The following is a 23,659-nucleotide window of genomic DNA, read 5'->3' on the forward strand; positions in this document are numbered from 1 at the left end:
TGAAACCGCGCGTCGGTCTCAGCAGCACGCTGCGGCAAAGCGCGAGAGGAGGCAAGCTGAGGAGTGAGCCGGCCGGGAAGGGAGAGGAAGTTTGATTGGGATCGAAAGGAGCGAGTCGAGCGAGTTTGATGAATTCCCGAAGTGATCGAGTCCTTGTCTTGAGAATATTGCAAAATCGCGATCCGCCGGATCGCCGATTGCGCCCCGCGCTCGAGTACTTACAGCGAGCAGCGCAGGAGCGTGTAACGCGAAACGCCCCAACACGCGTTTGTTTGAGGGCAAAGGGCGAGCCGCTTCGCGGCTCCGCGTCGCGCCGAGGAATTTCCCGAATGTCGCCGTTTCGAAGATCCGCGGTTTTCTCGCGGCTCTCGTCGTTCATTACCGCCGTGCTCGCTCGCTCGCTCGCTCGCTCGCCTGCTCGCCCGTAATGCAAAACAATTTCTACCGGTATACACTCTCACGGCCAAACGCAAGCCATAAATTTCAGCGGCGGAAAAGAAAAACGCGCCGATAAATAATGCATCCTTTCACCGGCCAGCAGCCAGCCGAGCTGGCCGCTCGGCCATTTTCTAATTCCTCCCTTCTTTTCTCTTCCGCCCTTCCCCCCCTCGCCCCCCCCGCCATCCCCGCTGTTTCCACGGACCCGGCGTCCACCGCGAATATTGGATTCCTCGTTCCCCTCCACCACCCTCAAACACGTCGAACACGTTTTTTCTCCGGTTCCTTAATCAAACGGAAATTACCCGCGCAAAGTTGTCACCGGATACTCGCATTCGCGAATTCGAGAAAAAGTTTAAATCGGAATGCGCCAAATCGAATCACGTTCATCTCCCCTCCTTTCCCCCCCCCTTCCCCCTCCCCGGTCCCGTCGTCGGTTCGCAACCCTCCATCGCCTCGGAAATAAAGTGCCGACTGGCCGTAGAGACGGCTGAAGGAGAAGAGAGAGAGGGCGAAGACCGGAAGCAGAAGCGTAGGGGGATGCGCGCGGGGTGGAGAAGAAGCGGAAGCATGGGAAGGTGGGAGATCGCTCTTAAAACGTGGAATCAATTACGCGAGGATTCCGATTGGTATTAACCTCCCTCTCCTAATGTCGGAGGACGCGCGAACGTGTCGCCTATTTGGACCCTTCGCCGACGCGATTCCGGAAAATTGCGCTCCCGCGCGGGGATGGCTGGCGGGGGGCCAGGGGAGCGGGGGGGGGGAGGAAAAGAGGAGGACTCGGCGAATCGCGGGCCGAATTCAAACGGCCGACTGCTTCGCGCGACTTGCCCGCGGAAATTCTCCTCCCCCTCGCCTCGTACCCCCCGTTCGCGGAGTTTCGCGCGATTAAGCGGATCGCCGGATCGGATATCGCCGTCGACGGCGATATCGCCAACGTCTCCGCGGCGTGTCTGTCTCAGCCGTATCTTCGCGAGCACGGCGACAGTAGAGTAAACCGACAGCGTCCTCCGAGTCAAAGGCTCGGGCATTTCCCGGTATTCGCACCAGCTGCCGGAGGAATCTCCATTTCACCCGCTTGTCGGCGAGAGAACCGCGAATATTTTAAGAAAAAGGAAAGAAAGGGAGGCAAGAGAAACGAGAGTCTGGTCGGGTATGGCCGAGATATGAGAAAGCCGGGGACATTTACCGCCGGGAGCAATACGATTTGTCGATTTTGACCGATTACTGCAGTTTAATCGATCGTCAAGTAGCAAAATTCGGCTGGTAGCAAAAATCAGCCGGAACTCGCGAGTCGCCTCCGGCGCGTTTGCGAAGAGCAGCGCGATGCGGAGAAGATTAATTCGTACTTACGAAGGGCGGAGGGGAACTGTCGCGCGCTGTATCGGAAAATTGATAATAAAGAAGCGCGAGCGAGAGGGGTGGGCGAGGTGAGGCTAGCGGGGCGGTGAGGAGGGGCGGGGGGGAGGTGAGTGAACCGACGATGCAACGTCGCAGGGAGATCGACTTAGGGAAGGTCGAGACGGGGATCTGAGTGGGTCGATTAATCGAGTTACGCGAGCCGGAAACGGAAGAGGAAAGTTTCCTTGGCGGGATTCAATCTGGAAATTAAAGGATCCGCGTGCGGAACGAATCGGGCGAGCCTTCCTTTTTTCGACGACGCGCCGCGTGCAAGTCGCTCCCTCCTCCTCTTCCTTGTTTCCCGTTAAGTCGCTGAAATTCGCACGCGCGTGCTCGCGTTTCGGGAACGCTTCGCTCTTCGCTCGGCAGCGCCCTCTTAGCGATCCCCCTCCCCCTCCCTCTCCCCGTCGGCCGATGCGTTGATCTTCGGGGAAAGTAACGCGCGACCGCCGCTCCGAATGAAGAACAGTCCCCGTTTTCCTCGGTTGCACCATTCGATGGTGATGATTATTTTCTAATTTCGCCGGAATATGAGAGAGGGGGAGGAGTGTCCTGTGACTTGCGGCCACTGATTCACGCATCGCCATTTTCCCCGAGAAAATTAGCCCTTCCTTCCTTCTTCTCAGCGGAAACGTCGAGGCATCGATCGTTTCCTTCGAGTTACGTACGAGCGGTTGGAAGTCCTCACTCCTAAGCGGATCCTAAGCTCTCGATAAACAACAAAAAAAGTATTTCGATCCGCGCAATGCCGAGGGCAGGCCGGTGGTAATTGGCGGTAGGAATCGCGAATTTCTCTGCGCGATCAATCGCATCGCAATCTATTGCTCCTAGAGTTCGCAACTTAGAAATTTGGGAACTTGGCAATGGCGGCGGCTACGAGCCGGGCGATAATTGGCGCAATTACGTTGGCGCGGACACTATCAGGCGGATGATGAAAGGGACGAGAGAGGGTTGAAAGGGACGGATTGTATATTGCGAGGCGCGAAGAAATCGAATTACCGCGGTAAAACCGTCCTAATGCATTCGCCCGTCACGGAATTCCGCGCGCCTGCCCGCTCGTGCGAATTAATGACGCCGCGTTTGCAACGCAAAGCCAAACATTTAAGGATAACGTTTCGGCCACGCGAGTTCCGCGCGTGCCCGTGGCTCTTTGAAAGAGACTTACGAACTGCGTGACTCTTTCATCAGAGACACGGGCGTCTAAGCGTCACGTGTGTACGGTTAGAATACGTCCAATATGCGCGGTTTTCATTTAAACGGCTTACGGTTAGACCCGAGTCTGACTCGGAGTCTAAGATTTACTACTTTCAAGTCCGCCATTTTTGTCCCGCCATTTGGAATTTTGCAACAGCGATCTCAAATTTGAAATCAGCACGTTCGAAAACTGTTATGAAACATAGAAAGGAAATATTTTCCTCCGCAGAAAAAATTTAACCATTTTGATACTAATTTCTGCCAGTAAATAGAACACCCAAAGAAAAGTGTTCTATTTGTAACGTAATTTTTCCCATAGTCTCATATTCTAAGCGAAGCCTTTTGCAGAAAGAAGATTCCTCTTTCGATAAAGCGATTAAAGTGAACCATTCATCTAAAATTTATTAGATATTATTCCAACTATTTTCCTCTTATTTCAGGAGTATTTCCTCTTGTATCAATTAATTTTCTTCTTATATGAAAAATACTAATTTACAATCTATTACAAGAAGTTGAATAATATATTCTTTCTTTAACTATGTTTCATACAATTGGTTATGATGAACATCTTCGTAGCTATGAAGTCCATAATAAAACTTTTAGAAATTTATTTGTTATGATAATTTTATTTTATTCGTGTCTACTTATTGTAGAACTGAAGCCGAAATACATCTACATACAGTGGCGTGCAAAAGTTTCGAGCCATAATGTCTTTTTAAGATACATGACAATATATTGATTTGCTCTAAAAATTAATTATATAAAATAATTGACATAACATTCTTACAAATGATAGTACAGTTACAAAATTTTGAAATTACATAGTTTCTATTTATTTAGTCATATAATATTTACATGTGTTCAAAAGTATTGAGCCGTATTCTTGTTGTGACTTTATGAGCCCGGTTTGTTTACGTTTCTTATGAAACTCCTTCGTAAATATTTGCTTTAACTAAGGTTCAGTCTATTGTCTACCGCAATGCCGAAACATACAAGCCTTCAGTTACGCGAAGCCGTGATTAATCTTTCTCAACAAGGAAAGGTTTCTCGCGAAATTGCTAATTGTTTATTAATTGATAACAGTACCGTAAATAGGATTATTGCTAAATATAAGTTGACGAACTCTCTAGCTGATAAACCACGAAATAGTAGACCTCGCAAAACTACAAAGCGCATCGATAAAATGATTAAAAGAAAGTCGATAGCAGATGTTAGAAAAACTGCCATGGATATTTCTCGAGAACTATGAGAAGAAAATCTTGCTGATGTTAGTCGAAGTACAACATCTCGACGTCTAAAGGAAGTAAGACTTTTAGGACGCGCTGGTGTAAAAAAAAACATTAATTAGTGCAAAAAATAAGAAAGCTCGGTTAGATTTTGCAAGGAAATTTGGACATTGGACTGAAGTTGATTGGCGAAAAGTACTTTTCTCTGACGAGTCAAAGTTTCAGTTATTCGGAAGTGACGGTAGAAAGTATATACGATGTCCAACAGGCACAAGATATAACTCAAGATATCCAATTCCTACTGTAAAACATGGTAAAGGTGACGGTTTGGGGATCATTTTCTTATAATGTAGTTGGTCCATTGATTGAGATCACGGATACTACGGACGCTATAATGTATCGAGATATATTGACACAGCATATGCTGCCATATGCAACTCGAAACATGCCACGTGACTGGATTTTCCAACAAGATAACGATCCCAAACATTCATCAAAACTAATAAAAGAATTTTTCATCATGAAAGAAATGCGAGTTCTTGACTGGCCCTCGCAATCGCCGGACTTGAATCCTATTGAGCATTTGTGGCAAGAACTCAAACTACGTACAGGAAATAAGAAACACTCCAATAAAGCTGAATTGCGGCAAGATTTGCAAACTCAATGGCAAAATTTATCTCAAAATCGCATTTCTAATTTAATAGCATCAATGCCTCGCCGTTGTGCTGCAGTGATTGCTTCTAAAGGCATGGCAACAAAGTATTAAGTTTGAAAAAACGTTTACAACATTTTCTGTTATTATTTTTCAATAATATATTTTTCTTATGCACAAGAAAACTTTGGCGCAATACTTTTGCACTGTTTGTAATAAGACATTGTGTCAAAATAAAGTATTTAGAATTATTAAGAGTTTGTAAAGTTTATATAATTGTAGGACAAATAAATACATTTTGTTTATATATATGTGTAAAGTTTTTAATGTTCATTATGAAATTAATATATAATAATAATTGTATGGCTCAAAACTTTTGCACGCCACTGTATATATATATATATATATGTATGTATATATATATATTACTTTTCGCTGTACATTATCATAATTTTTACAAATTAACTAATATAACCAGTAAGAATAAAGTACAGTAAAAATAAATAATAACCCTTTTAAAAAAAAATTAAATAATCTGTGTATAAGAGGAAATTTCTATTAAAATCAATAAGATTTGCATTATACATATAACATCTAATCCCTCTAACTTTAAGAATAATGTGTTTATAATATTTTCCTCTTAATCTTGGAGGAATCCTCTTGAGGTCATACATAAGAATAAAATTGAGATTGATCCAAAATTGAGATGATTCCACTTGTTCTGAAATTACTTCTTTTTGGATGAACCGCAAGAGGGTTAAACACTGCCGATGCAAACACACGGGCAGTAATGTGAGTAAAAATTCGTCACCGAGTCCCCGAAGAAACGAAATCTCGTCACACGATTGACGGATGTCGCGTTTGTGTAATTCTTGTCATCATCTTCCTCTTCTTCTCTTTCCGTATTTTTTTCTCCGAAATGACGTGATCGATTTTGATTTGCGTTTGACGCGCCAGAGATGCGCACAATTTCCCGCAAATAAGCGAGCAAACAACCGCTTGAAAATATAATATTCGCGTTCGCCCTGAGACACGAAATCACTTCCCTTCTAATCAATTCGTCCCGTTGGAGTAGGCTGGACGTGACGCGCGCGCGAAAGTAAACGATCGCGCGATCAATAAGAGATGAAGTCGCGACGAAGAAATCTCGTTCCTCTCCCCCTGCTCTCTTTCCTCCTCTTTCTTCGTCCTCGTCCGTACGGAGCGGAGAAAGACGCCGAACTCCGGACGTTGCCGCGATATATCTCGCTTGTCGCGCGCGAAGAGCCGGCCTCCCCCAAGACAATGCATTTTAGAGTGGCTCGCAATTCGGCCTGCGATTCGGTGTGCATCGGGATGCAGCTGGAAACGTGTTGGTGATCACTTTACGAGCCGACGTGATTGCAATCATCCTCCTTTCGCGCGGGCCGGCCCGCGCTCTCGAGAATCCCTGAGTGAACTTTTAATAATTCACTCGAAGCTGCGAATGTAAGTGTAGCGGTGAAAAGCGCCGTGGGGGGAGCGGGGAGCGCAGGGGGGAAACGGCGGGAGCAAAGTGAGGAGCAGAGGAACGGAGGGAGGGACCGAGGGGCGGGCGGGGGGGGACAGCGAACGGGGTGCGCTCGCGTCCATTTGGAAAGAAGAAAAAAAATTGAATCTTAAGAAGCATACGCGTGAACGGAATCCTCGAGCGGATTATCCTTACGCGCGAGAGCTGCTCGCGAGACGTCCGTCTCCCGGGGGGAGGGGGAGAGCGGGCGGGATTCAAGCGGGCAGGTGAACGCGTTATTTTTCTTTCCCCCTTTCGTCATCTTTCTCCACCTCCTGCTCACCTTCCCTCTTTCTCTACCCTTGTACGTACACTCGCGGCGGCCCGGCGGTAATCATCGCGAGATGACCGTTATCGATCCTCGAGCGAAGGAAGGATAGCGCGGGAGGACACGACGAGCGCTTTAAAGCGACCGTGCGATCGAGCGAGCACGTCGGCGTCCCGGGAGCGCGCGGTTGCCGCGGGATACGCGCGGAATTATCAAGCGGCTTCGGCGGTTCTTTATAAGCTTCTTAATTCGCGTCGTAAACTTTACGACGCGCTCCGGTCGTCGTCGCGCGCGCGCGCGTCGTTCGCCGCGCTGCGATGCGGCGGGGTTTCCGGTGGAATGAGAGGGTAGCGGCGGCGGGGAGGAGGGGAGAATTGAATTTACGTTGCCTCCCTTGCAATTAACATTGCGTCGCGAGTTCGAGATTACATCGAAAGTCGAAACGAGACTCAAGGCAATCCTCCAAGGTCGTTCGAGGATAATTAGATTTCGCCGCGATCGTGAGTAACGGTGTAGTTTTGCGTACCACGGTCGCGCGAGTATCACTCGAGAATCCCTGCGAGCATCTCCTTTTCGCTTCCTCGATCTTTCCTCCCCCTCCTCCCCTTTCTCTCTCTCTCTCTCTCTCTCTCTCTCTCTCTCTCTCTCTCTCTCTCTCTCTCTCTCTCTCTCTCTCTTTCTCTCTTTCTCTCTCTCCCTGTCTGTCTCTCTCGTCGTCGTCCCCTGTGTTATTTTCTACGAAAAGTAGTGGTAAAGTAATTGCAGCGGGGTGATAAAAGTAAAGTAGACGTGTACACACGAATGCTCTTCGACGGTGGACGTAGCGCTCGGTAAAGCGGGCGTTCCCACGAACGGACGTAGGACACAAATGAGCGCGCGCCGATACTTTTTCAAGCAAAATTTAATATCCATCCTCCCTTTCTCTCTCTCTCTCTTTCTCTGTTTCTGTCTGTCTGATATAACGACCTGTTCGACGAGGGATCCTGATGTTTTTCCCCTTCTCTTTGGGCAGACTGCAAATACGCGGTCGATTCTCATATACGATGGGACTTCATTTTTGCCGCGAGTGCGCACGAAATATCTTTTATGTAATTCTAAATAATAATGCAGGAAATGGAAAGAGAGTGAGAGAAAGAGAGAGAGAGAGAGAGAGAGAGAGAGAGAGCGGAACATTTCTGGGGACAAAGGCAGAAATGAGAGAAATTTCGGCGTGCGCGCTTTCGCGGTAAAAATCACTCGACTCGTATGCCTCAATCATTTTTTGATGCGACGACTAGTTTCGAAGTTTCATGGCCGGAAGAAGATTTCGACGACCGTACTCCGAGGGCGCGTTTCGACCCCCGAGCTGCGCGCGCGTATGGGTTAAAATAAAACAATAAAAAAAGAAAAAGAGAGAGAGAGAGAGAGAGAGCCCATATGTATGTCACATTTTTCAATAGCTCCCGCAGATCTATATCGGTTTGAAACGCAGAAGAGAAACGTTCCCGTTCGCTCTGGGGATATTCTTTTGCGGAATACAACGTCATAACGTTACGCGCTAAGGCTTCTTTTTTTTTCATCGCGAAGCAAAGCGTTTTATGAAACATCCTGTCGGTGCAACGTTTTATCCCGTCATCTTGCTTTTAGTCACCACGTTAGCGTGACCAATCGTGCGCGATTTCGGCGCTTTGGACGCTTCGCGCGCGCCCGGATGTCTGGAACCGCCCCCGTCCCCGCCGTCTCGTCAATTAACGTCGTCTTTGTGTCGGGCCATTGTCATGATTATGATTATAATAATAATAACAATTATTATTATTATCATCACTACTATCGTGTTATTATTATTATTATTATTATATGAATATTATGCAGCCCGTATGTTCCGCTGAACAAGTTGCGCCCCATTGTTCCTGATTCTAACAATGTAATCAATTATTGATTATGCAATATTCCGCCACTTAGTACAATGTACGCGCGCAGCGTAATTCAGCGCGCAGCGTAATCAGTGCGCCATCGCTAATTAGTGCATTAAGTCCATTTTAGAGCACCCACGATACGCGTGATAGAGAGAAAGAGAGGGGAGGGGAGGGGGAGGGGGAGAGAGAGAGAGAGCGTGCTTGTATATAATTTTATTCGCGGTTCAGACAACACGATGGGTCGGAGTTACATATATCCGTAAGATTGATGCACGTCCCACGTTTGCGAACAAAATCGCGTCCTGTCCGTCGAACAGGAGCGGAAAATTGACAGATTTCGCAATAGCAACGAGAGCCATATCTAATTCACGATGTCGAAAATTTAAATAAAACGCGCTGTTTTTGTAGCTGCAACGAGAATTCGACGGTTTCCACGAGCGACACCGCGTATAAACGACCTGAGGAGGAAAAGATTGCCAGGTCGGATATCCCGCAGATGGAGAATTCGGAAGGTAGGACTCACTTTGAGCCCTACCGTGAATTCTGGCTATACGGTACTCGGTCTCAGTACGTCGTTTCGAGTAAAAAAAAAGAAAAAAGAAAAAAGAAAAAAGAATTCACCAAAATCTCTTTCTCCTTCCTTGCCTCTCTTTCTCTCTCTCTCTCTCTCTCTCTCTCTCTTTTTCGCTCTCATAGGACCAGTGTCCGTTAACAGACACTGCTCGCGATTTTTAAAAGATCTTTGCGACGCGATTGTCATCGCGTCGTCATCGTGCAAACGCACAACATACCGTGATCTCCCTCGAATTAGCACGATAATAATTAGCAGACGTCGCTGTAAGAGCTGTTCTTAAGCGATGATCGCCCGTGGCGGCGACCAACAGACTTCGTGAAAACTCGCGCGAGGAAAAATATTATCGAAACATTCGAAATGGCGAGGGAAATCGGCCGCGCTGATTTGCATTGATTGTGATTGAGGCGCTCGACGGATGCTCGAACAACCAGAGACGCGGCGAATAAACGCGACTCATGACGCGCGTGTGTTTTTTACTTCCTGCCATCGCATCGGCCCGCTGTTGATCGCATATTCAATTTGTTATGCGCAACTAGTTGTGTTTCATACGTAAATTAATGAACGCCGCTCACCGATGACGACGTACGACAGTCGACGTGTTAACCCGCTTGCGTTACCATTTAATTGGCACCATCTAATTGGCGCGCTCGCAAGACGTGTGCATCGATTTTCCATCGGGAGAGGAAAAAAGAGGGGAAAGTATATATCGTAAATCGAGTTGTATATATTCCACGCAGTCCCGCGGAATGTTTTTTTTTTTCTTCTTTTTAAAGTCTCGTCGTGATTAAGTGGTAAAACGTTAAAGAAAATTCAGCTTCTCGAGTTTGTGACAAATTTTGTTAAGACTGATCTCGTTTCATTTTATCTCACCTTGTCCAATTTACCTGACCGTTTATCTAATTTATCGTATAAAATGTAAGATCGGGAGGGTGCCCAAAAAAAGTATTCTATTTGTAAAGCGATGTTTGAAGTGATAGTCTCGTATTCTAAAGGAAGCCTTTTACCGAAAAAGTATTCCTTTTTCGATAAAGCGATTGAAGTGAACCATTCATCTAAAATTTATTAGATATTATTCTAATTGTTTTGCTCTTGTTTCAAGAGGATTTCCTTTTATATCAATTAATTTTCTTCGTATATGAAGAGGAATATGTTGATTTGAATGTCGGCTTTCTTTGCTCAGTCATGCTCTATCTCCAGACATGAATGAAAGAATGCTCATGGGTTAGAATATTTAGAACACTTTAAAAAAAATATATGTGTATTGCTGTAACATATAAAGAAGATAATTTATCCATATTTGGTCGAATATAATTTACAACCTATTGCAAGAAGTCGAATAATATATTCCTTCTTTTAACTATGTTTCATACAATTAATTATGATGAATATCTTTGTAGCTATGAAGTCCATAATAAAACTGATTGGAAATTTGTCTGTTATAATGATCTTATTTTCGTGCCTATTTATTGTAGAACTGGAGAAAGAAGTACATCTATACATATATTACTCGTACTTTTCGCTATACATTATAATAATGTTTTCAAATGGACTAGTATAACCAGTAAGAATAAAGTGCAGTAGGAATAAATAATAATCCTCTTAAGAAAGATTAAATAATCTGTGTATAAGAGGAAATTTATATTTAACCCCTTCCGTGGCGGAGCAAAATTCAGTAAAATGCACTGAAACCGCCCCAAAAAAATGACGGGACGGATTTTTTCAATAGTTTGTATACTTCAGTTTTTGGTCGCTGAGGCCGAATTTGAAGTCGAAATATAGAAATGGCGGATCGAATATGGCGACTAAAATGTTTAGAAATGCTTAATATTATAAATAAAAGTAATTGATCATTTCTCAAGTCACTAAATTAACGATTTTTATATAAAATCGCTCTTAACGCTCTTGCTGCTCGCTGCGAACTGACTCGTTCGCTGCTCGCTCTTCGTCGTACATCCTCTGTTTTTTGGTACTACCGAACACTCGGATTCCTTTAGGCGCTGCGGTCAAACGACGCCGATCCCTCCATCGGACGCCGCGGTCTCTCCTCAGTTTCTCCCTCTCACCCTTTCTCACTCTCACACATCCCGTGTGTGAAAAAAAATTTACAATTTTCCGACATTTTTTATCATAGTTTTTTTTTATTAACAAATCATAAAAAATTAAGTTGAAATTCGTAATCAGCGACCCAAAAAATACTTGATAAAAATTCTACAACAATAGTTATTACACTTAAAATTCAATACAACACGAAAATGATCTGGACGCACCGGTGCGTCCGTGCCACGGAAGGGGTTAAATCAATAAGATTTATACATATAACCCCCCTAATTTATACGTATAATCCCCCTAATTTTAAGAATAATGTGAGTAGAATGTGTCATAATATTTTCCTCTTTATCTTAGAGAAATTCTTTTGAGGCCATATATAAGAATAAAATTCTCTAAAATTTAGATGATTCCGCTTGTTCTGAAATTACTTCTTTTTTGGGTATGATCGTAGATTTGCAACAGCCCAATGGCTGCGTGACGTCATTCCAACGCAAGAGGTTAATAAACGCGTCTTGACGTTTCATCGCGCTGCGAACAATACGGGAGAATGAATAGAGACGTCTTCCCGTGATATGAATTCTTTTTCGATCGCTTCGTCGTAGCGCGATGCTTCGACATCTTATTGGTATATCTGCGAGCAACGGACAGCAACAGAACGTCCAGTTAAACGTATCGGAGGAGGAGGAACGTGTCGCGTCGTGCAAAGTTATCCTCTCTCTTTCTCTCCCTCTCTTTTTGTTTTCCCGTGACCGGCCGCGGCTGTCGCAAAGTAACTTCGTTTTGCGATATCATTTTATTCGCGCATGTACGTAAACACTGATTATGAACCTGTAAATTTACAATTGTAAATTACAGATTATTAATATGTAAACGCGTAATTATCAATTCGAGATATAAATATGTAAATCCACAATTACAAGTTTCTGGTTATTAAGAGACACAATGATCGCTCGCAAAGCGGTTTAAATGTTATCCTCGAAATTTGCCAGACTATTGAATATTTTTTAAGCAAAATCGTTCTACACACACACACACACACACACACACACACACACACACACACACACACATACACACACACACACACACACACACTCCTCCTCTCTTTATCTCTTCTCTCTCTCTCTCTCTCTCTCTCTCTCTCTCTTTTCGATATTAAGTGTTCTTTTTCATTATATTTTTGCTCTTGTCAAGACTCGACCACTTCTTCCTCTTCCTCGAATGTTATATTTTTATTTATACACGGACTAGAGCAATTCATCTCAAATTCATTTCACTTCATCATGTACCCTTCCCTTCTGTATAATACATGAAGAGGTACTTGTAGAGTTAAGTAAATAAATCCGCTTCTCTCTTTCCCCTATCTTTGCCTCTTCCCCTTCTTCCCTCTTTTCTCTCCATTCTTCTTCCCCGATTTATGCATTTCAACATACAGATTCTACATCGGCGATATTGCGCGTCCAGTTGTTGATCGTCGAGATTTTACTGTTATTACTCGGGGTCTAAGCCTTCCCTATTCTCCTCGACGCGCGGCGGCCGATTGTTTGAGTGCCTTCGCGTTCGAGTCCTCCCCTTCTGCCATCCTCCAGATGTTCTTGTGTCTCCTTCTTGCTCTCACGCCGGGGTGCGGTTCACTTCCAGGGTAAACATTTGCACAACTTTCACCTCGCTTCACATTCGCTCGCGTCTTGCCACCAGTAGTTCAAAGTAAACGCGCGTAATTGTTTACCCGCACGCCCGCCCAAGAATTTAGAATCTTCCGCCCTCGCCGATTCCCCCCAATTAGCGCTAATTATACGAGCGCGCGTGTGCGGAAAGTTGCGGACGCGGCCGAATCCGCGCGCGCGCGAGAATTCGGACTTTCGTCGCGCGGCCGAATTCGCGGCGAACGCGCGCGGCGTTACGTAAGATCGATACATGTACGCGTTTATCGCCGAACGGCGGGCACGTGTAATGTTTAATTTCTGCCGATGTTATCTCTTCCGGCGGACGGGGGAGGGGGAGTCATTATTAGTCATTTTCGATATAAAGCCCCGCTCGCGCGCTGCATTGTACAATATTGCTATGGACACAGTTTATTGATACGAAATGGCGTTGGGGCGTTAGTCACCGCAAAACGCGATATCGCATCGAATATGCACACCGTATCGAGAGAGTACAACGATGCAGCCTAACCTAATCTGATCTAACCGGTGTACGGTGACTGTCGTAAATACCGCGTTACGGTGACTGGTTCCGTTGGATTACGCCCAGGTACCATTACGTTCTCGATGATTTGAGTAGCCGAGAGTGCGCCGGAGAATCGCCCCGTGAAAAGTGCAATTGTCGCGGACGATTGAGAGGAGGTTGAAATATCACGCGAGAGATTATCGATCGCTCACAGCGAGGAGAAGATTATTAATATTAATGTCATAGGAATTGAGGTGTGTGTATTAATAGAGCGGCTTTGTGATTCACAGCGTAAGAAACTTGAGATGAGAAAGCCGTCGGCGAAGAGAGTAAGAGGGAGAGAGAGAGAGAGAGAGAGAGAGAGAGAGAGAGAGAGAGAGAGAGAGAGAGATGCGCGTTGTGTCACCGCAAACATTGTTACCCACCGACAGTTAATTAAAACTGTCCAACCGAGATTATTTCCACCCCCCTCCGCCCCTCTCACTCGGCGTCCGTATCGCAGCGAGGAGGGAGGAGAGGTGTGTAGGAAATAAAGAATATTTACCGGGAGTGGGAACTAACAAATATATTCACTTAAATATAAATTCTCCCTCGATTATATAGAATAAATTGTTCTCTCCCCACACGAGAAGCCGCAGAGTTTGATGAAAATGTACAACTCAATTGTTGAGCGCACATATGTTTAACGTTACGCGTGTATATTCGGGAGAAATTCTCGTTCTCTCTCGGCGCAGAAATACACGCGCACTACGGCACAAGCATAAATATATTATTAACGCCCGCCGAATAAGTGCTTTTTTTTATCGTTGCTATATTTTTGCCCCTTCGGAGCACACAAGAGCGCGGAGCTTGGGCGTGCCAGTGCCAATCGTCTCGTTCATTATTTATCAGCCCCGCCGATGTATTCTTTTCGGGCGCGCAATGATCGGGGGGAGGGGGCGCGAAGAGGTGAAAGGGGGGGTTGAAGGGAGAATCGCATTAGCGCGCGGCGGCGAAGCGGTATGACGTGGCCGTGGCGATCAATCGCCACAGACAAAGGGTGCTCCCGCGCTGTTGGGCAACTTTCGCGAATTATTTGTTGCTTACATCTTATCGGCGAACTTCGCAGAGAGGAGTCGGCGGTGCGGTCGGTGCCGATACCGCGCGCGCGCCAAAGTCCTCCGCGCGGAACGCGCGCCGTCTATAGATATGTAAAGAGCGGCGGCAGAGGAAGTTGAAACCACTCGGAAATCCGCAGGAGAGAGAAAATTATCGCGACGTCCGAAACTTCGACGGGCCGAGGGATGAAATTATGCGACAGCTTTCGCGCGACTTTTGTTTCGTTTCTTACATAAATTACGAATAATCCCCTTAACTCTTACCTCCGCCTCGCGCGCGGAACTTGCCGCTCCGCTCGCGCGAGCCGTCGCGTAAGTTGATCTTAATATATTAATGATAACTATATGGCCGAGCACACGGCGCGGGAGAGACAATGACAATTTCTGCTGCTGCTGCTGCTGCTGCTGCTAAAATCTCCTGCGCAGGCTGAGTGTAACGAGGTTAACGAAAGAATGGTTTCGCCGAGACGGCGCGGCGCGACGAGCTCAATAATTCGCTGTGTTCCGTGCGACATGACATTATGCGACGCGAAAGTGTCCTTCTTTATTTATTCGCCTATCGAGGTTTCATCAAGTCAATCGATCTATCGGTCGTGAATATTTAATTAACCGGCTTACGGCTAGACCCGAGTCTGACTCGGGGTAAGATTTACTACTTTCGGGTCCGCTATTTTTGATCCGCCATTTCGAATCTTGCAACAACAACCTCAAGTTTGAAATCGGCACGTTCGAAAACTATTATAAAGCATGAAAGTAAATATTTTCCTGCGCGGCAAAAATTTAACCGTTTTGAGATACTAATTTCTGTCAATAAATAGAACCGCAAGAGGGTTAACGACTACAGCCTCATTAAGTGTCAAACGGCGCTCTTCGAAAGTTACCCAGCGAACGTTTCTGCGTCTTCTCGGGCGGTTTGGACGGTTGAAAGAAAACGCAGAGAACGTCACGCGGAGAAAAATCAATCATTTACGAGACCATAAATTATTAAACGATATGCAACTTACGCGAATGTGAAAATGGCCGTCGTATGCATGCCGAAAAATGGAGGCAGATAAGAATATTATCAGCGGGGCGAAAACAAGCGGAGGAAGGAGGGGAGGGGGGAATAGTAACGCAACGAAACGCGCAGGGTCAGCATGAGACGAGAAGAACGGCGCAAGCTTTGAAATACGCTTCGAAATACGCTCGAACGACGGATTATCCGTCTATTCCATTTGCATATGCATATTTGCGTTCTTTTTTTTAGAAGCGCTCGCGCTCGCGCGATCGCATTTAACGTTTGAGAATGGCGGCGAGCATCAATTAACATCTCGGAGTAGTCGACATACCTTAGGGTTAGCTCCGGCCGTAAATAACGGCCGATGTGGCGGCTGAATTCTAGTCCGACCCAATTAGAACGTAATTAGAAATCCGCCGCGAGAATCATTGCCAAGTGGCGGGCTGATTGGAATTAACGCGCGCTTCAAATTTAAACAATCCTCATGGAATAAACATGAATTCGAAGACGTCCCGTTTTAATTGCGAGTTACCGCGCGCGAGATACCACCGAGCGGTGCGGATTTGCGTTCGCGTGCGCTACAGTTAAATAGAAAATAGGAATTTCGGCTTTTCCCGCCTGATCTCTCGGATAGAGTCGACGCGACGTCCGGCCGTTCGACGTTCAAAGTTGAAGGTACAATTACGTATCTTCCTCGGTCGGTCTCAAGCGGACTTTGCTTCGTCGGAGATTTTAGCCGAGACTTCCGAAATGCGCGGAAGATCGAACACCGAAAGCCGTACGCTCCGCCTCGATATTTTCGCTGAGGAAAAATCGCCGGGGATTTTCGCTTTCGGGAGAGTAGTAGCTCTGTGTAAACAATGGGCGCTGATCACCGACCGGTCGTGAATCCAAATGGCGCGCACGCGTTCACGCAAAACGTCCTACACAGATTTCCAGTTTCATGAAATGATCTCACGACGGTCGTCTTGTATCCTACATTTGACTCCGGAATATTCCGAAATTATCACGCACGCTAGTGCATGCAGATAAAAATGACAGATAGATCGTTCAACACTGGTAAATCCGCGAGTGAAACTTGGCAATTAGAATTTCGTCGCGCCCTGCGACAAGAGAATCGGCTCGGGAGACCGGCCGTCGCGGTCGCGCTCACTTTCGCGTCATAAAATCCGAAGCGAAACGACTATTCCTCGCCGATTAAATCCACTGACACGTCGATTACTAATTTTGACGTGCGAGCCAATATTTACCCTCACCCTCTCAACCCTTGTATACGCCACTTTCCGCCGTATAACTGTCGATATTTATGGAGAACAACTCTTTAATACCTGGGCGCCGTCGCGGTGTCAATTGTCGTTCCGATACGGCTCCGAAAATCGATAGCCGTTTCTCGTTTATCGACACCGGGCGCGCGCGCGCACGAGACAGAAAGAGAGAGAGAGAGAGACAGAGAGAGAGAGAGAGAGAGAGAGAGAGAGAGAGAGAGAGGGGGGGGGATGGGAGCCAGGGAGAAGAGAGAAAGAGAGAGCATTTTGTGACGATCCTCCCTATAAACTTTTTCCCCCTCGCGGCAACAATCAAAGTTACAAATTGAATTCGCGTAACGAGCGACACCGCGAGCGAGGCGGACGTGCGCGTGGGCGCGTCGCAAGAATAATGCGCGAAGCGCGTCTCGGGAGACGGCGTCGGCTCGGAAATATCTTTCAGTGTCTTCCCTTTATTTCCGATACGTCGCAGATTGTTGTTTCCGTTATCAGCTGTTGCATCGTGCCGTTCACTCTCTCTCTCTCTCTCTCTCTCTCTCTCTCTCTCTCTCTCTCTCTTTCTCTCTCTCCCTCTCTCCCTCGCGACTTCTTCCTCTCTTCATCGCATCGACAGTATTATCCGTGAATTAAATGTCAAAACTCCACAATCGATGCTTATTTAATACAACGCTCAATTTAATTCAACGCTCTCTTTGTCGAGGGGAAAGCACCCTCTGGTTACATAAGCGGCGAAGATGTCTGTGTAAATAACGTCGACTCGGTCCCGATAACCCCGTCCTGCTCCACAAAGTTGACGGTAAAAAGTCATGATATGAAATTCTAAATTTGTCGACGTAGATCGCGATATTCCGCAGATTTTATCGTTCGCGACGATGCTCCGCAGGATAGCCGCGTTTTATACACTATATTTTTTGAGAGGCGACACTATTTCAAGCCTCGAAGCTTCGGTATAATTCGACATTTGAGGCTGAAATTCGGGGCTCCAAATAAGACTCCCTCGAAGACTCGAAGTCTTCGAATTCTGTTCGCAGATTCGAGAAACGCCGAAGCTCTTAATTGAACTAATCTGGCAACTCATTCAATTGCACCTATTTTCGAGTTCTCCAAGTGCCGGATAGTCAGACTGTTCGGAATATCCAAATGTTCGCGAATATTCACGCTTCGAAATTTCATTATCGGAGTTTAATCCATACTACATATGGTGCATTTAATTGCATAAATTGCTTACGTATATTGTATCGAATAGTTATCCTGGCTCCATTGACCTGTTTCATAATCCGCCAAGCAAATTTAAACATAGTTTATTTCGCGCTCTCGCGCATTCCTCTTAAATCGTTTAGCTTATTTCCCCGCTAACCTGATAATACCTGATATTCCGCTAATATTTCCTTGCGACGAATAAATCAGGAATATATATTCTCTCGCGTTATCGTAAAAATTATTGTAAAAAATTATTGTAAACATTTTCGTAACAACGTTCGGAGCTTATTACGTCACATACATGTTAAAGGTTATTTTTCTCCCCGTAACTCCATTATTCCGAAGCTATTCGAAAAACACCGGAGCTTCAACTCTAATTTATAGTGTCGACTGTCCGACTCTATTCGTTGCGTTATCGACGCTCCTCCATGCGGAAAGTTCCTCGAACAGCGAGACCCACGGGATTGCGAACAGTGAAATCCTCCACTTTGCTTTTAATTGTGCAGTTTTGCATAAATTGTATTCGATATTCGCTACTATCTTATATAAGCGCGCCGCGGATATTAACCGTTGAAACTCGGTTTAAATTCGGCCCCGGCATATGTCCGTGTCAAACGCGGACCAACGTAAACGGTATGTGTGACGTAAATATCCGTATTAACGGCTCAAGAGGTCAAACTTGATGCGAATATATTCCCGTCGAATGCTGCATAATTAAATTAAATGATATACGTCACGTATGCATGAGTGTAACTGTGTTACTGAGTTCTGTGCAAATGAATTCTTCTTCGGAAAAAAAATCTCTCACACCAATGGTTCGTATTCGTTTCCTCTTCCACAGTTGAAGATACAAATACCCGGTCGAAATTAAATTTACAAATTGTTAATGCCTCACAGCAGAATTCATTATTACGTTATGGTGATCGTAATATCAAATATAACCTCAAACTCACGTCAAATTCACGTCACGTCACTTCACGTCCCGTCGCGTCCCGTTACGTAAAGTTCATCATAATCGCGCCCTTATTCGTTTTTAATGTTAACGTTTACGTTAAGTGTATTCGCTTTCTCCTGGCGTGTGTACATTCGCACACACGTCGACATGTATATTTGTATTAAAATAGCGCGTATCTTTGCATAACTCCCGTCAAGTTTCAATTACTACTCTTGAATCAAAGTCCGTTCGCTTAAATTTAGCCGGCAGAAACGCGCACGGCGCTGCCGAATTAGACCACCGACTCTTAGCTTTCGAAAAGAGTCTTCCTGTCTTTCCCTTTTCCTCTCTCTCTCTCTCTCTCTATCTTTTTCTCGATCGGTATCATCGCTATGTGAATTATCGGACCGTCGACATCTTGACTCGGCGAAAAACTGACCTCGTATCTGCCTGGAAGAGTTGCCTCTGAAAAGTTGGAAGTCGCGAAACACACATTCCGCATATGTTCCGCGTGTATTACACACACACACACACACACACACACACACGCACCTTATAATCAAAAGTTTCCGTAGAAAGTAAATGTTGAGGCTGGCATGTTGTCCACGAAAAGAGAGCCAGCCAATTCTCTTCCTCCTCTTTCGCTTTTCCGTCTTCATCCTCGTCGTCGCCATCCTCTTCCCTTCAGCTTCTTCCGTTTCCGATTCGGAAGCGGAAGGACACGAGGCAACGGCAAACGATAGCAAATAAGATAATAACGTCGACGATACGCGCTACGCGTTCTCGCATGCAGGTGGCCTTTCCCGGCGCGTCAAAGAGACGCTTTCTCGCGATCGCTAATTGGCACGTCGTGGATTAATTAACGCCTCGCAATCCCATTGTGCAACAGTTCGTTTTCTACTTCCGCGAAATAACGCGTAAAACTAACGAGATCGTTAGCGGTGACCCCGGCATTTTCGCGGAATTAATCGATCCCGCATCGATTAATTGAATTAATCCGCTGCCTCCCGTTCTGCCCCACCCCACTCCGCGCTCTCCTTTGTATGACCGGCTTCTTCAAAAGAAGAAATGTATATCGACGCGGAAATCGAGTGACAGACCGTGACGATCCCGGCGAAGCGATGTACTCGAGAAGAGGCTAATTAGAGATACGAAAATGAGCGACAAGCCCGTTTAACCCTTTAACGTCTACTGGTAACTATAGTTACCAGGAACGCATTTAAGAATCTATAACTTAAATAACTTAAAAACTCAAAAAAGGAGGTATTTTCGTTTTCATTGCACCTGCACTGTAAAGGTGAATTCTTCTTCTAAAAAATGGTATATATTATAGATTGCATGTAGATTCGGTTTAGTCTGTTTTTAGCTCAGTTTTAATGATAACATGGGGCGACCAGTTCACTTTGACAACAAGAAACTGAAGGTGACCGAAGACATCAGAAAGTGTTACAACAGGCACATGCCTGTTAAGAGAAACAGTAAAAGACGTTGTCAATTGTGCAGCTCGAAAGGGAAGCAAAGAAAGCAGGACAAAAATAATTTGCCAAACCTGTAAAATTCCCCTCTGCATCTCTCGATGCTTTGTGCAATTCAAATAAAGATCAAGTTCTGAATATGAGTTTTATGTTTCGGGGAATTTTTTTCCCACCATTAGGTATGATATAAAATTATTAAAACTAAAAAAAAAATGTAACCGATCAGGCGTATTTTTCGCTTCTGGGAGTAGTTTCTGCTTGGAAAGGTAGATGTAAAATTCCGATATTTCTTTTGGTTATCGCTACTTGTAGTCTCAGTTAAAAAAAACTCAAATTTTATTCTTAAAACACTTGTAAAAAAGTCGGGCGTTAAAGGGTTTATGAGAATAGTGCTTCCCGTCTGAAAGAGATTTTGATACTCCGACTTATCCTGTCCAGCAGCGGGGAGATAAAAAGTTTGTTCAATTACTCGATCGTGTCTCGTTTCAACGATTCTCCCTTTGCTTCGTTACAGGCGATGAAGATGAGCAAAGTGGGTAATCAGACCAATTCGCAGGACCCACAGGCGGTGAACTCACGCGTCTTCGTCGGGAACCTGAACACGTTTCAGTGCAGCAAGACCGACGTCGAGCGAATGTTCCAGCGCTATGGCCGCCTCGCCGGTGAGTCTATTGTGTGACATTTTTCATAATCGCTACAAGATAAGCGGACGAGAGACCGTCCGGAAAATAAACGGATTTCTCCCGTCGCGAATCTTCAGCCCGAAAATCAGATCGAATATCGGCTGGAATAGCACGTTGCACGAAGGTGGAGAATCGAAAATCGGGGGCGGGGGAGGGGTGGGGGGGAACTTTGGAAACGACGGCTGCGCGACGCTGCGAATTTCTCAGAGTTATATCCGTCGAAAAGAAAAAGCTCGCGGAAAAACCACCAGTTCAAATAAGAACCAGTTAAATGAATCGCGGCTCGCGGAAACAGTCCGCGAACGGCGGATTGAAAAATGTAGCGCGAATCTTTAATCCATTACACTTATGCGCCCGAGTATCAGAAAGATGTCAAAGCACGAAACATTTATGGAGTGCTCGTCTGAAATATTCCAACGTCCCGTCAGCGTATCGGAGACGACTGTGGAAGTGTTTGACACAGTTTCGAAATTCTCGAGCGAATAAGAAGATCGTCGGAAAACTCGCACGCCCGCGGACTTATATTGAGACGCAAATAACGGGATTATCCGGAGACTCGCTAAGAGAACGACGTAAGAGAAAAGTAAAATCTGGTCGTCTCAAAATGTCTCAAAGGACGATCTAATCTAATCCAGTTCACGCTGCGGGAAAGAACGGAGGAAGGAACGAGCGTGCGAGCGCGCAATTTCGTCATTCTCGAATTCGCTCTCGATTTTGCCGCGGGCGTTTCCGACAAATCGAATTCGCGTGAGAAATCGGCGGTCCGAGAACAATCGATAATTCGCGATCGAATAACTTATTATCCGGCCCGGAAAAATTGCATCCGGGAAGAATAGCAGCGGAAGAGGCAGGACTCGCCCGCGCGCGCGCGCGCAGACCGGGGAAAATAAGATCCCCCGTAACGCAATTTGTGCCACGACGACTTGACCTTCGATAGCTCGAATTGGATATCCGTCGGTCTCTCCAGTTTCAGGAGAAGGAGCGCCACGATGACTGCGCTGCGCCGCGCCGCACTGCCCTTCTCTTCTCTTCCTTTGTAAGCCGTAACCTCGTTTATCCCGCAATCGCGGGATTTGTTATCCCGGAAAATCATTTTTCCCACGCGCGGGCGCGGACAAACTCGCCCCTTCGGGAAACAAAATTACGATGGCGATCGGAGATAATAGATAGAAGGACGATGATAAGCCGGGAATGACGGTGCGCGACCGAGGTGGAGTACGAGAGAGATCGCCGATAATACGACAAATTGTTCTACAGAATTTATCGCGAACGATTCTCGCGGGTCAACGTACAATTGTGTGTACATGTATGTGTGTCGACGTGGCAATGGGAATGTATATACTTTGTTGCAAGCGATGACAAAAGAGCGCAATGCAGCCGCCTGAGCACGCCTGGCGAATTTCGGTATACTTGTTGCCCGCGAAGGCGAGACCAAAAGACGAGACGATCTCGACAATGTTGTGCATTTAATGTTATATTATAATATTACCGGCGTATTTGTAAATCCTCATTTACGGAAAAGTTATATTTTCTGGCAACACGAGTTTCGATCCGCTGGTTTCCACTTCGCACCCGTGAGAAGCGCGCCCAACACATCGGGAGTGCATTGGAATTAATCAGGACTGGGCTCGAATATTTGCGATGTTCGCGATTGAGTTCTGTATCGCAGCGAAATGTTTGCGACCGTTGACAATAGTGAAGCAACTGAAAGGTCTGTGCAGCCGCAGACGCAAGAATTGGCACATTGTTTCTTCGTGACACAGCTGACGTTCGATGGAAAAATTTGTTTTTAGCAATTCTCATGAGAGAGGTTTCTTTTTTTACCGCCGAACGTCAAATCCGCATTTTAAATTGCGTCGGAGAAAAGTGTGTCAACTTTCAGACTTGTGGTCGTGCAGAATGTAACAACAATATAGATTAACACGACGGACCCTCCCTCCCTTGTCTATCCCAATCGGACAATAATACAGGGATTACCGAAAAAATAATTTGTTAATTTTTTCGATAATGATGTTTGCAGTGCTCTCAGTTATAATTTTACACCGTGATCGTTCACTGATAGAAAAATATAGTTGAATTAACTATAATCTCACTATATTTTATAGTTCATTTTGGCGTCAACCATATTTTTATAGTTCGTGGAAACCTGTAAAATATAGTAGAATAAACACAAGTATATAGCCAATGATTGTCTTAAATAATTGTTTAGTTACTCTTACCACATATATGGTAATTTCTCATTCACAAATATAGTGAGATTTAATATTCATATAGTCATACATCTGTCATCATTTAGCAAATATTCGGGTAATATTGACTATATAAAAGAGTTACTTTTACCTACCATTTTATATTTGTATCCATACAATAATTTTAGTTTAATTTACTATAATTCTTGGTAAAAGTATTATATGGTTGGTTATATCGTAACTATGCCTATATCATAATTATTACCGATATTATGGTAATACTTACTATAAATATGATATTTCGGACTATAATTTAGTTACTATATCATTATAGTTCCAAATATCATATACTTTTCTCTCAGTGTTTGTGATAACAGTTGAGCTCATTAAATTAAATTATATTAAATCATTAAATCCTCATTAAA

At 45.2% G+C, this 23,659-nt stretch overlaps 1 protein-coding gene across 2 annotated transcripts in view; it reads left to right on the top strand.

Annotated features, from left to right (window-relative positions):
- Positions 1–23,659, top strand: part of LOC105184251 (uncharacterized) — a 255,175-nt gene that overhangs the window by 116,259 nt on the left and 115,257 nt on the right. For both annotated transcript variants that reach the window (XM_011142934.2, XM_011142936.2), the window contains one exon: positions 20,877–21,024. In XM_011142934.2, coding sequence (XP_011141236.1) covers positions 20,877–21,024 — 148 coding nt within the window. The remainder of the gene's footprint in view (positions 1–20,876; positions 21,025–23,659) is intronic.

This window comes from Harpegnathos saltator, unplaced genomic scaffold (assembly GCF_003227715.2).
Source record: "Harpegnathos saltator strain DR-91 unplaced genomic scaffold, Hsal_v8.6 scaffold425, whole genome shotgun sequence".
Classification (NCBI taxonomy): Eukaryota; Metazoa; Arthropoda; class Insecta; order Hymenoptera; family Formicidae; genus Harpegnathos; species Harpegnathos saltator.